The sequence below is a fragment of the Camelus ferus genome, chromosome 15, assembly GCF_009834535.1.
Source record: "Camelus ferus isolate YT-003-E chromosome 15, BCGSAC_Cfer_1.0, whole genome shotgun sequence".
NCBI classification, from domain to species: Eukaryota; Metazoa; Chordata; class Mammalia; order Artiodactyla; family Camelidae; genus Camelus; species Camelus ferus.
The window spans coordinates 34,048,360-34,062,933 of NC_045710.1; the positions used below are offsets into that span (position 1 = coordinate 34,048,360).

Sequence of the window (14,574 nt, forward strand, 5' to 3'; positions counted from 1 at the left end):
CTCAATTGATAAATAAATAATTCAGTGAATAAGTGAAAGACACAGTCTGGGTAGGGGCAATGTGATAATAAAGAGTACAAACGCTGTTTACAAAAGATTACAAAATATTTTCAAAGCTTCTACCTCATTTGATCCTGACACCAACCCTGGAGGTAGATATTATTACGTGCGGCCTCCCTCTGAACTCACTATTTAGAATGTGAAACGGGAAAAGGGGAGAGGGGTGAGTAATAGCTCAATGGTAGAGCATGTCCTTAGCATACATCTAGGTCCTGGGTTCAATTCCCAGTACCTCTATTTAAAAAAAAAAAAAAAAAGAATTAAAAAAAATAGGAACAGGGAGAGATGGGATGACACTCAAGGCCAGGTTATGGCCTAGAAGGGGTTATTGTGATGCACAGCTCATTCACTTACAAACATTTCCTGTGCACCTAATATGGGCCAGGCCCTCTGGCACACAGATGGCTAAGTGTACAGAGCTCTAGTTCTATCACTATTAGCTCTGTGATCCCCGGCAAACTACTCACATCTCCAAGTTTTAGTTTCCTCATTGTAAACTAAGAGTAACAGTAGTTCCTAACAAAGTTGCAAAGATTAAAATAGTAAGCACATATAAGAATAAAGAAACGAAACAATAAATGCTAATGAACATTATCCATTGGTATTAATAATAAATAAATATAAATACTCATCTGTGTACTTTCCAGATGTTTAGTAAGAGAAATAGGTGAACAGATATTTCTAAAACAATGCAACAATATTATAGTAGAGATATGAATAAGATGGGAGTGGAGAAGACAATACAACTAATTACACCTGAGGGAACTGGGCATCCTTCATTCTAAGGATTCAAGGATGACCAGGAGTTTGCTACACAAAGGGCAGGGAAGGCCATTCCAGAGCAGAGGGACAAATTTGTGTTAGAGCCATGGGCGTGGAAAGGGAAGGGGTAGTTTATCGCTCCAGATCAAAGACTCTGAGAGGAGGAGCACTTTCGGCAGTGGGAGACGTAGTCCGCAGTCAGATGGTTCAAAAGTTCTCTGAAGTTTGAATTCTAACGTGTAACCCAGTGGTTTCTCAATAAAGCTGGTTGTCAGGAAGGGAGCTTTCTTAAAAGATCCAATACACCACCTTCTGAAATTCCAACCATTATGTGTGGGTGGGTCTCGGGAACACCTTTGAAAAGCCCCCGGGGAAATTCTGCTGCCGAATCAGGGTTTGGGGCTGCTTTTCTCGGGAGAGGGTGAGACAAAACAGGAGAAACCTTTTCTAAGGCAAGTAACTGCAGGACGTATCATGACCTCCTTCAGGTCTTTGTTCAACATTAAAAAAAAATTCAACCCTTCATCTTCATTCTTTACCTAAACACTTATCTTCTAACAGCTTATTTACAAATTTACTTACTATATATTTTGCTTAAAGTTTACTTACTATAAGTTTATTTAGTATATTATCTGAATCCATTCATTAGAATGTAAGTTCAACAAAGGCACTGGCTTTTCTTTACTAGCGATCCTCAGATCCTAGACGTCTGGAACATACCAGGCCTTATGATTTTTAATGAATGATCAAGGAATGGACGATATGAGAGAGAATTTAGCTAGTACGGAGCACTAAGGAGGTTATGGAGAAGAAATCTGTAACCTTGATATCGGGAGTTTGCTTAAAAAAGGGGAGGCGGCTGGGGAGAGAGTGGCACAGATTTTTTAAAAATACTGTGATAGGGAGGAAGTTCTTCCTTGTTTTCAAGGTGTCTTTCTAACTTCGCGCGCATGCTTCCCGGTACACAATAAACTCAAAACCTGCAGCAACATCCCACCTGGTCTCCTAATTTAGCTATCCATCCACCTGAGTTCCACGCCCATGCAGCCGAGAAAACCCGGAGAATGGAATTCTTTAGGATGGGCGTCCGCCAGGGTCGGCGCGCGACCTAGGCTCAAGCATGCGCAGTAGACAGAGTCCCCAGCGTGCGCGGGAAGCTGGGCCGCGTCCGATTTCGATTGGCTGTCGCGGCGCACTCCCACCCACCGAAATGCAGCGCTGGTGCTGATTGGGTGTCTCCTCAGAGGCCGGACGCCGCACAGGGGTGAGGGAGGGGAGGCGGGAAACGGCTTAGTGGGTGCGGGGTCGCGCAGTTCTTTTAAACAGGCGGTGAAGAGGTTCCGAAATGGCGGTGCTGCCGAAGGAGACGCTGCAGCTGGATGGCGCGGCCGAGCTCGGCTTCGTGCGCTTCTTCCAGGCCATGCCGGAGAAGCCGACCACCACAGTGCGCCTCTTCGACCGAGGCGACTTCTACTCGGCGCACAGTGAGGACGCGCTGCTAGCCGCCCGGGAGGTGTTCAAGACCCAGGGGGTGGTCAAGTACATGGGGCCGGCAGGTGAGGGCAGGGACGGCGCGGGCTCGGTGGGGACCCCGCGGAGTGACTCCTCTCAGGAAGTGGAGGCACGGCGGCGGGGACGTTGATGCCTCTTGGGGGCACTGCGCTGGCCTCGGTCCCTGCCTGGCCAAATGCGGCACCACAGCGCTCTACCCCCCCCCCCCCCCCCGCCCTGAGTCTGTCTCTCTGTAGCTGCTTGGGATCGGAACTGATAACGATCACTGCGCACCAGGCTTAGTGCGAGGCGTTTTAACACATTGTTCTATGTAATTTTCCAGCAGTCTGCGGGGGTGTCTGCTTCTCGGCCCCGCCTTGGCCCTGTGGATCTCATCACAAACACCGCCAAACCTCCTTATCACAAACGCCAGTCCAGGAGTGAGATTTAGAATAGAAGAGGGTTTGGGAGAGCCGTTTATGTCACTAACGTGATTTTGCCTATTGGGCAAACGTGACTTAGACCGCTTGTTCAGCGCAGGGACCTGTAGTGCCTATGTTGATAGGCAGTATTGCCGAGTGGTCAGGACCTCGGACTCTGGAGCCAGGTTGTTTGGATTAAAGTCGCGGCCCTTCTACTTATTACCTGTGTGACGTTGGGCTAGTCATGTATGTCTGTGCCTCAGTTTGGCGTTCAATGCCATTCATAACCCACTCCCATCTCTCCAGCATCATCTCTCCCAGGAAAGCTCACTCGCGGTGAGTTAGATGTTCTAGATGCTTTATGTTGATCTCTTTTCTCCCTGGCTCCGTTTTGATAGTAGAATGAACATTCTAGGAGTAAGGAGTTTTGGTTTCTAGTCCTGCCTCTGCAGCATGCAGATGGGATGTTACTGACAGAAGATACTTCATTCATTAGATAGACATGTATTGGGTGCTGCTATGTCAGGCAGGCTTACTCGCAATGGGAGTACATAGATGAAAAGGCAGTGTCCCCGTCTTTATGGATCTCACCCTAGTAGATAGTGCGGCAGAAATAATTACAATTCCAGGTGAAGAACTGTGAATGATGCTCCGTAGCAAGCTGTTGAAGAGGCATAGGGGCAGGATTGCCAAACACGAGCCATTGGAAGAGGCATTACAGGAGAGGCTAAATTTCTCTTGAGTCTTGAGAAGCCCTGTACCCATGAGCAGTCACTTCCCCTTTCCTCCCAGTCCTCCCAAACCTAGGCAGCCATTAATCTGCTTATTTTTCTATCTAGATTTGCTTATAATACTGGCTCCTTTCACTTCATATTTTCAGTGTTCATCTGTGTTATCAGTACTTCATTCCTTTTTATTGCCAAATAATATTGTATGGATATATATATTTTGTTTATCCATTAGCTGATTGATGGACATTTGGGTTATTTCTTGAACCTACACTTTTTAATTTCGTCTGTACCTATTCTTTCCTTCCCTTTTGTGCCAATGAAGAGATGAGCCGTTTGCCAGGGTCTGGATCCCAGCTTCTCTTCTTACAGATGGTTTTCTGTTTTCTCTGTCTGGTTCATTCTTTTGGCAGTTAAACTTACTCATACCCTTTTAGCTACTTTTACTCTTCAGCAACTAGTAGTACATTATTATAATAATGTCCGGTGAGATGGGTTAGTACCTAGCTTCAATATATAGATAAGGAATCTGAGTGGCTGAAAAAGAAAGTTCCTTATCTTTTGCTGTCAGAAGTCAGAAGACATCTTTTCTTGGAATTTTTTCTTAACTCCCATGTTAAGGCTGCCTAGTTAGCTGCCCCTCCTAAGTGTTCCCTGCCCTAGGACTTTCTCCCTACCCTAGATGCAGCATTTATTCTACTCTATTGCCAATAGACTGAGAGGGCAGCAACTGTGCCTTAACGAGTCTCTGCCTCTGAATCCCAGCACATGGCACAATGCCCACATGTAGTAGACACATTGTCAGCCGAATGAAGGTGGGGGCTCCAAATTATTCTTGAAGAGGACACTCTTGCACCAACCTGAGTTTTTTCTTCTATCCCAGTTGGAGGCTGGATAGCTTTCTCTTCCATTTCCCCTCATTTCACACCAGGTCAGTCTTCCCAGCTTTTAGACTTAAAGCATACAGCCAAGCTCTTCACCAGAAACATAGAGTAGCTGTACTGTACTTAGGATGCTTATCAGTAGATAAGACTCAAATGCACTACCACCCAGTGTGTCCCATAAACTTTCAGAGAAATAGTATCTTTGGAAGATAACCCTGGTAGTTGGGCCACCTATCTGTAGATTAGTAATGGAAGTAGTGGAGGCCATGGGGGAAGGGGAAATCACGTCATTTGCCACTTCACCCTTCCACTCTTAAGAAATCACCAGTGTTATGAATGTATGTTCCTGTTCAGTGTGTCAATAAAAAGACAGAATTGCCCTGGATTCCCCTACCCTGGGCCAGGCAGGCAACCTTGATGTGCAAAGGAGTCCTGCGTAAGTAATGGGGAGTGGTGGGGCTTGTAGATCTGAGAGTGCTTGTTCACACTGATAAGCATTCAAATTCAAATGCTTTAAAAACCCAGTGCTGACCAGTTATGCTGGCACATCCTACTGGACTGATGATTTAAGAGCTGTTTCAGAATTATGCACCAGACCAGTGTATTTTTCTCCTCTCCCCAGAATTGTTTTTGCTGAGTTGGACTTTATATTTTGCCTTCTAAATTAAAGGATAATATAACTGTTTTGAAAGTCATTGCTGTATTTACTGTAAGTTGCTGACTGATATTCATAATGACATTTTTAAGTGTGTCTGGGAAAAATTTCTCTGATTTTTTTTATTAACTGGTTCAGTGCTTTCCTTGGGCAATTTTTTTTTAATGATAATATTTCATCCTATGAATAATGTTACTTATGTAGAATTCAACTAGGTGGGCTGATAGGGTGTCTAATCATTCTGGTTTGCTTGGGACTTAGAGGGCTCCTGGGATGCTGGACTTTCAGTACTAAAACTAGGGCAGTCTTGGGCGAAATGGAATGAGTTGATCACCCTAATGCTAGGCAACAACAGGAAATAATTTAAATGGGGGCCGCCATTCCACTGGGGTTATGATCCTGGATGAGTCTTAGTTGGAAGATGGGAGTCTGTTGCAGCCTAGGTAGGCCTTAGAGCCCATATATGCCTCTGAGAATGTGAGTACAGGCTTTGCTGAATGGGTAACATTCAGAGTAAACATAATTTTCATGCTGCTTGCTTTCTAAATGCAAGCTAAAGAAACAGCAGTCTATTCAAGTCTGTGAGAAAATGTGGTGGTGTTGAACTAGCTGAGTTGGAAACTGGTGGCCTAAAAAGTGTTTTAAAAGTTTGAATTAATTGCCTATATTTTAAAGATTGGGAGGGTTCATGAAAAAACATTCAGATTTTGTGCTTTTGAAAATTCCACACAGTTGGAAACTCTGGGCAGCAATATTCTTGCAGTGTAGCAGTGGGTTGGAGTTGAGTGACTGCTCCCTTTGACCTAGTGAGTGAGTCTAGATTTTTCCTTTACCCTGATGCAGTTCCCTCCCTGTTTTGTCACAGTTCCCACCATCCCATATGGTCTCTTTTGAAGTCATTTGTCATCTGTCAGCTGTGTTACTGTTCTTCCTTTGGCTTTCCCTGCTCATTTGATACCTGCCAGGCCTCTGTAGATATATGTTTGCCAGTCCTAGATTAGATCATAAGAAAGGTTCTAGGGAATAGCTTTAGAGGGGCAAGATTTGAGACAGTTTTCAGAGTGTCTGTGGCAGTGGGGATTCTTGTGTAGTACTTATAACTAGTGAACTGATATTGGAAATATCAGCTGTGTTTTGCTGTACAAAACAATTGTATAATGTCATTTAAAATTAATCTTTATGCTTATTTGTATTTGATATTTGTACTTGATATGATCTCTTGTTAAGTTTAGGTTAAATCTTTCATAAGATTGAGAATTGTCAGAATAATCTGCAGGTATATTCTGAATTACCTTTAAGTGAATAATTGGTATTACCTATATGAAAATTGAGTTTTCAATCCATTTGATGGTATGGGTGATTTTATTTATTTTGTGAAGAAATTAGTATTTGCAAATCAAAACTACGGTGCGACACTGTTTTGCATCTAAGATGAGTTCTCAACCTTGGCACTATTGATATTTTGGACTGAAGAGTTAATTTTTTGCTGTGAGGGGCTATCCTGTGCATATATAATAGCATCCCTCTCTCTACCTTCTAGATTCCATTAGTACTCCCTATCTCCCAGTTGTGACAACTCAGATGTCCCCAGACATTGACAGATGCCTGCTAGGGGAGCGAGATTGTCCCCAGTTGCGAACCAGCGATATAAGATGAAGACCAGAAAGTTTGAGAAGTGTTGACTGGATAGGGGAAATAGATGGTAGTGTTAACTGCCACAGCCAACCAAAGGGGATAGTCTGGCAATATTTATCACGGTTACATATATTATCCTTTCATAATATCCAATTTTAGGACTTTATCTCACAAATATACTCAAATATTTGGAGAATGAAGCACATACAAGGTTATTCATGCAGCATTATAATAGCAAAGATTGAAAACAACCTGTATGTCTATCAGTAAGAGATGAATTAAATTATAGAACGTCCTTAGGGTCATTGAAATGTTTGCAGATATAAACAGAAAGCTGATTATGAACTGATGGAACAATCTCCAAAACACTATATAAAAGATAAACAAATAAGATACAGAACAGTGTGTGTTGTGTCTCCATTTAAGTTATTTCCTGCTATTGCCTAGCATGTAGGGTGCATCCCATTTTGCCCAAGACTCTCCTAGTTTCAGTACTGAAAAGAGGGAAAAAGCAGTGCTTTATATTTGCTTGTGTGTGCATAGGCTGTGCTTAGAAATTTATTCTGTAAACTAACACTTGGGTAGTGAACTGGATGTGTAGGGGACAGTGGTGAAAGTTTTTACTGTACCTTTTTGCATCTTTTGAGTTTTCATTTAGCTACCTAGAACATTTTGAAATGAATAATAACTAATTTATTTTTATAGACCCTTTGAGAAAAATTCTATACAAACACTATTGTAGTTATTGTGTAAGACTTTTACTCAAACTTGTAAAAAACAAATGACAAAAAAGGACAAGTAGGATTAGCTGTATCTTTATTTATTCATTCTTTTATCTTTGTATATTCTCAGTTTTTGGGGGGAGGGGGAGGTAATTAGTTTTATTTTTTACTTATTTATTTTAATGGAGGTATTGGGGATTGAACCCAGGACCTCGTATATGTTAAGCATGCGCTTTACCACTGAGATATACCCTCCTCTCTTCTCAATTATTTTATCTTGTTGTGTAGGCTCCATCTATGCAGGGAGCTATGTCTATCCACTGTTTTATACCCTTCATCTGCTAACGTCCCTAGGACATGTAATAGGTCTTTGGTAAACAGTTTATTGAATGAATTACTGGGAGAGCAACATAGCTTGGGGGAGAGCATTGTGTTAGGTACTTGAACACTTATGGCTTCAAATCCTCAAATCTGTAACATGTATTTTTAATGTTTTTCTTTAGGAACAAAGGCTCTGGAGAGTGTTGTGCTCAGTAAAATGAATTTTGAATCTTTTGTGAAAGATCTTCTTCTAGTTCGTCAGTATAGAGTTGAAGTTTATAAGAATAGAGCTGGAAATAAGACCTCCAAGGAGAATGATTGGTATTTGGCATTTAAGGTAATTATCTCCCTTTTAAATTTAGTTGTTTTTTAAAAGTAGAATAAATAGAAATGTGAGAGAATTCTATGTTGCTTTAATATTTTAACCAGGTTGTGGTAGTAAAATGCTTTGAGAAACTTTAATATTCTTTAACATGTGTTTTTTAAAATCATAGTTTAATAGCAATTCATAAATTCAGTAAATCTTTACTATGAATATGAATAGTCTTGAGTTTTGTCACTGTCTCTGAAACTTAAAATAATAAATAGCCTTTACATACAGTTGAATACCAGCATTGAAAATTTGATTTTACTGTTTTTGAATATCACAAATTTACATATCCCAAATATCTCACTTAAACACATTTGCTGTGTGTTTGTACCTTTGTGTGTACCTTTCTCTTTCATAAGACTGTAATTTTTTGTAAGTCTGAAACTTTGTTTAATAGTGATCATATTCCTCCATGTTCCTAGAAAGGCTTAATGTTACGCTTCTAATGCCTTCATGGGGATGACAGTCCTATTTTGTTTTGTTTAAAGACTGTCTTTATTTATTAGTCTGTAAGGTCATGTTTTTTGTTTGTTTACACATAGTACCTGCACATGAATACTAGATAATGGTTAAAGCATAGCTGGGGAGGTGAGATTTATCCTTGAAAGGAAATAAATGTGTGGTAAGGGGGACAGTGTTCTGGGCTTGTCGTTGGCCAATTTCATTTCATTTTTCTACTGTCCTTCTGGGTGACCTTGGCAAATTTCCCAGCCTTCTCCTGTATCTGTTTCTTTATAAACAATAAAATTAGAAGGTTTTTAAGATGTTTCCTGACTTGAAAGTCCTGTGAAAGTTTTTTTGTGAGGTTTAATATAATATTTAAACATGTGATGTTGGTGCTGCCCCCAGTATAACATTCTTCAATATTAGTTCCATATTGCTTCCTACCACGTGCCTTTGTAAATATAGACATTTACTGAAGGTTATACCTTTGTAAATATAGACATAATGTAGAATTTAGCATTCTACATTATGGAGTTTCCTTGGAATTTTCATTGCTACTTTACTGAGAAAAGTGGGACTTGTTTAGAGTTTTCTCCTATGTCTTGAAAGATTTTAGTAGAAAATTGAGGGTACCACAAAGTGATATTTTTCTGTCTCATGCTTCATAGAGCTCAGCTGGTAATTACCCCTACATGTGGTATCCTGAGTTCTCAAGTGGTTAACTTGATTATCAGCCCATCACACTTCACTCCTTTGTCATATCAGAATCCTTCAAGATGAATTGTTTTTAACTCCTACCTTTTAGATCAGGGGAAAATTTCTTCAAATATGTATCTTTATCAGATTAAAAAGGTGTTACCTTCATCCTGACATTTTAAACTTCTGATTTATCTTTACAATTTTTAGCTTATTTCTTCTAATGTAAGGTATTAGTGATATTCGGAGTAGTTGACATCTATGATTGATCCCCCCCACCCCCTCCATGTTCTCAGTAATATGTTCAGAGCAGGAAGGGACCTTATATACCCTCTATCTAGTTCAGAGATTATCAGTCTTACCATTTTCAAGGAGCCTCAAGAACCCAATTTTATTAGCTACTGGTTCATTTTGAGAATTTTTAAAAGGTGTACTTCATAACCTGTGCATAAAAATCCAAAGCATTTATGTGAAAGTATGTTTATATTTTCAGTTGAATCAGTGCTTTTTTATTTAGATATCAGATAACACTAGTTTTATCCAGATTTTTGATCCAGGTTTTAATCAACAATGCATGCATAGCTAAAGGATATATTATTATATAATAATTATTATATGTAATATACAATATATATTATATAATAATTAATATATAATAATACATTATTATAATGATGCTAAAGACATTCAGGAATCAGTGATGGCTACTGGGTTGCTTAAATCTGGCTGTCATTGGGCTCATTTGGACTATTTCTGACTATCTCATGTTTCATACCATGATCTATCAGTTGCCCCAGAAATACCTCATGTTAACAGCAACCTATCAGTGTCTGATCAAGTTGAAGTACTGTTACCCACTGACTTGACACAGGTGTAGCCAAAAGCAAAGAAGCTTGACCCTTTAGTTAGCTTTTGCAGTCTTAGAGATTTCAGTCTTTTTGAGATATTGAAAATAGGTCAAGGACCCTTTATTTGAAAATAATTGATCTAGAACAATCTCTTTATTGTACAAATAAGTATATTGATATAGAGAGATGACTATCCAATGTTAATATTTAAGCTAATCATACTGCTCTCCTATATGGTATAGCTACTCAGTGAAAATTCTGATATGTGCAGCTCATAGGTGGTTTGGCGGAATGTAGAAATTTAAGCATACCATTGAGAGGATTATCACTTGGGGCACCTTAATGATTGTGTGAGTGAGTATAAACCTAGCTGCCAAATTTCAAACTGAAAAGCACTTTTGATACTATTATTTTTAAGTATGCCTAAGTGTTCTGAAAATAATTGGAAAAGTAGAGAGGATACTCTATAGAAAATGTGGTTATAATAATTGGAATATATAGTTGTAAGTAATTTTTTTGGTAAGAAGGTGTTTTGTTAATAAAATTCATCAAGGTTGGGTAATTCTTGTTTGCTAGTAAAATTTTCAAGTACATTTGACAGTTTCTTAAATTTTTTTCTTTATTTTTGCTTAGGCTTCTCCAGGTAATCTTTCTCAGTTTGAAGACATTCTCTTTGGTAACAATGATGTATCAGCTTCCATTGGTGTTGTGGGTGTTAAAATGTCTACAGTTGATGGCCAAAGACAGGTGGGAGTTGGGTATGTTGACTCCGTACAGAGGAAGCTAGGACTGTGTGAATTCCCCGACAATGATCAGTTTTCCAATCTGGAGGCTCTTCTGATTCAGATTGGACCAAAGGAATGTGTTTTACCTGGAGGAGAGACTGCTGGAGACATGGGAAAACTGAAGCAGGTAAGGGAATGGAGTCCAGTGACAGGAAAATCCAAGGCTAGGAATGACTCTAATGAACATGATACTATTTTATTTAAGAAAAAAGTAACTTAGAAGTCAGAATTTTTGTATCTAATTACAACAATGTTTTTATTTTGTTTTTTGAGGACTGTCTTCACGTTTATTTTTGACAGGAACTTTGTATCTTTACTAGGACTTCAGAACTAGACCTTTCTTATTTAAGACTTCTCTGTCAGATCATTTCCTCCTCACCTCTCCTCTTCATCCTTCCCAAAAAGTAACCAAATGCTGAATGTGTCTTAAAGGGATCATAACTGATAAAAGGAATGTTTTTGCAGGGTGCAGGGTGGGGAAGAGGTTATATAGGGCCATTAAAAAAAACTGTATTTAGCATGGATTTATCACAAAAGATGAAGTTCTTCAGGATTTTTTTTTAATAGTTTGAGTGAAACTTTAGTCTCTTACTTCACTAATCCTTTTAACAAAATTCTGATTGTTCTGTTTATATAGGTATATGGTTTCTTTTTCTTCTTGTGGGCCTGAAATACTGTAAGAACTGCCTGAGAGATAGCAAATCTATGATGGGCATTTTTAGCATAGATAGTATTTGGCACCTTTCCACAGGTATTTTGTTAAGAGTTTTTACTATTGAGACTATTTTTTGAAAGCTTCATGTGAGTCTAATTTTTTTTTCTCCTCAGTCCCCATTGGCCTATGTGAACCTAATTTTAAATTTCCATGAAAATTTAGTTTTTATAGATTTAAAAAATAAATGTTAATACATATAAGTTATGAATGTCTTCTTGCATATTGTGTAAAATCTCTTGTGGGTTAAAATAATTTGTTAAGCTGTTGTCACTTTATACTTGTTCGTGATATAGCTTTCTTTATTGCTTTTCTCATTCTTTTTCTCCTGGTAATTTAAAATATTTCTTCTAAAATAGGTTATTCAGAGAGGAGGAATTCTGATCACAGAAAGAAAGAGAACTGACTTTTCCACAAAAGATATTTACCAGGACCTCAACCGGTTGTTGAAAGGCAAAAAGGGGGAACAGATGAATAGTGCTGTGTTGCCAGAATTGGAGAATCAGGTATGTGGATTAGAAATGTGAGTTTACTCTTAAAATAGTGACTTTTTAGAAGGCTCCTTCTGTCATCTGTATATCAAAGCCTAAATTGTGCATCACTGGCATTAAAGCATATTTTATCTATGATGAAAAACTCAAGGAATGACTAGAAAAACTTAAATATGACTTCATTATATTTACACAGCATATATCCCTGGAGTGAGGAAGAGTTTATTGTTTTCTTGGTTTCACCTGAAAAAGCCTGGTTACTGCCACTGACGTAGGTGAGGTAGCATGGTTGTTGTAGGGGGAAAAAAGACCTATGAGAGTTTTATAGTATATGAGCTGTGGGGTCTTTAATAAATTACTTCACCTTTCTGAGGGGCAATTTCATTATCTGTCTTAAAGGAATAAGGGAAAAGTATATACAGCACTTAATAATTGCATGATACATGTTACATTTGAACAGTTTGGCTCAAAAACTGGCACTAGTTATGTGTGTTCAGTGGTAGAAATGAATAAGCAAACAATGTAACAGTTTCTCTCAGATCTTCGAGGTGGGTATGGCTTGAGACATGTATTTTTATGGTACAATATTAGAAACTCTTGACAGGTTATTTGTGGATCACTGATAAGTAAAATGAAAAATTGAATATTTAAGAGCAAACTATAACTTCTTATAATTTTCAAAATTGATTTCAAACTAGAATAAACTGAGACTATTATTATGATCACGATTTTGCAGTGATTGCTTATCGCATAATAGTTTGATCTTTATAAACCAAGTTTATCTATTTTACTTTTTTGTGTGTGACATAATCAAAAGCCAATATATATGAGCAGTAATCTCAGTACAGACATCCCCTGACTTACAATGGTTCAGCTTATGACTTTTTTACTTTACGATGGTGCAAAAGTGATATGCACTCAGTAGAAACTATACATTGAATTTTGACCTTTTCCTGGGCTAGCAGTATTTGGTACAATCCTCCTGTGATGCTGGGCAGGGCAGCGAGCTGCAGCTCCTGGTCAGCCATGGGATCACACAGGTAAATGACTGAGGTACTTACAACCATGCTGTACCCAGACAACCATTCTGTTTTTCACTTCAGTATAGTATTGAATAAATTATGAGTTATTCAACCTTATTAAAAAATAGGTTTTGTGTTAGATGATTTTGTCCAACTGGGGGCTAATTTAAGTGTTCTGAGCACACTTAAGATAGGTGAGGCTAAGCTATGATGTTCAGTAGGTTAGGTGTATTCAGTGCATTTTTTCACTTATAGATGGGTTTATTGGTTTGCAACCCTGTTGTTAAGTCAAGGAAGATGTGTACTAGAGAAACTTACATCAGTGTTCAAAATTGGAAGAAGCTTTTAGGACTACTAAAAAGTGTTTTTATCTGTGCCTCATGGTAATGTGGCAGGAGATTCTTGTGACAACCTTATACATTTGTTAGAGTTTGGCAAAGGCTAATAGAGGACTGTGTTATCAATTAGGAAATATATGTACATTCACAGTGAATCTAGTATCGAATAAAAGTAGAATTTGTCATCGATCTGTCAGTTTGATGTCCTTAGTTTCGTTTTTCATGTTTAGTTAAAATAACTTAGGCAGTTTATTTAAACTTCTTATTTAAATATACATATAGGAAAGCGCATATATTGTAAGTGTATAACTGAATTTTCATACATTGTAAATACCCACGTAACCAGCATCCTTGAAACAGAATTAGTAATAGAATTTTAAAGACCCTTTTTATGCTTCTTTCCATTTTTTATCTCCACCAAGGGTAACCCTGGTTCTTACCTCTGACAGCCTCAATCAGTTTGTCCTATTTTTGTAGTTTATATAAATGGACTCATACTGTTTATACTCTTGTATCTGGTTTCTTTCATTCAGTATTATGTTTGTGAGATTTATCTGTATTGCAGCATGTCATTTTGGATTGTTTGGGCTTATATCTAAATTGTGCGATATTCCACAGTGTGGACATTTGTGTAATTTCCACTTTGGCTATTATAAATAATGTTGATAGTACCTAAATTCTTACTTTCTAAAAATCATTTTCTAGTCTTAAAATTTTATTTAAACTTTGTATGATTTTCTTGGTTTGAATTGGGAAGGAACACCAGTGAAAATGATAGTGTTTCAAATTTATTTTCATTTTGCCATTTGTTTTTTAAAGATCTCTAGAATTCTAGTGATAGCCATATTTTATTTTAAATTCTTAATCTTAGGTTGCAGTGTGTTCATTGTCTGCAGTAATCAAGTTTTTAGAACTCTTATCAGATGATTCAAACTTCGAACAGTTTGAACTGACTACTTTTGACTTCAGCCAGTACATGAAATTGGATATTGCAGCAGTCAGAGCCCTTAACCTTTTTCAGGTAAAAAAAAAAAATACATGGATTGAAAGTACTGAATGGTTACAAAATGTTTCCTTTGATACATATTGAAGACTCTTATTAAGGAGCTTAAATATTTTGAAATATTATTATACTTAGAATAGATAAGTAGTTTTGAATTACTGTATTTTTCTGATTGCAAGGTACAT

The 14,574-nt window shown here is 38.1% G+C and overlaps 1 protein-coding gene across 1 annotated transcript in view; it reads left to right on the top strand.

The window, feature by feature from the left end:
- The first annotated feature begins 2,068 nt into the window (after positions 1-2,068).
- MSH2 (mutS homolog 2) overlaps positions 2,069-14,574 on the top strand; it is an 82,533-nt gene continuing 70,027 nt past the window's right edge. The window contains exons 1-5 of the mRNA XM_032497478.1: positions 2,069-2,378; positions 7,863-8,017; positions 10,672-10,950; positions 11,895-12,041; positions 14,258-14,407. Of these exons, the coding sequence (XP_032353369.1) occupies positions 2,168-2,378; positions 7,863-8,017; positions 10,672-10,950; positions 11,895-12,041; positions 14,258-14,407 (942 nt within the window). The 5' untranslated portion in view covers positions 2,069-2,167. The remainder of the gene's footprint in view (positions 2,379-7,862; positions 8,018-10,671; positions 10,951-11,894; positions 12,042-14,257; positions 14,408-14,574) is intronic.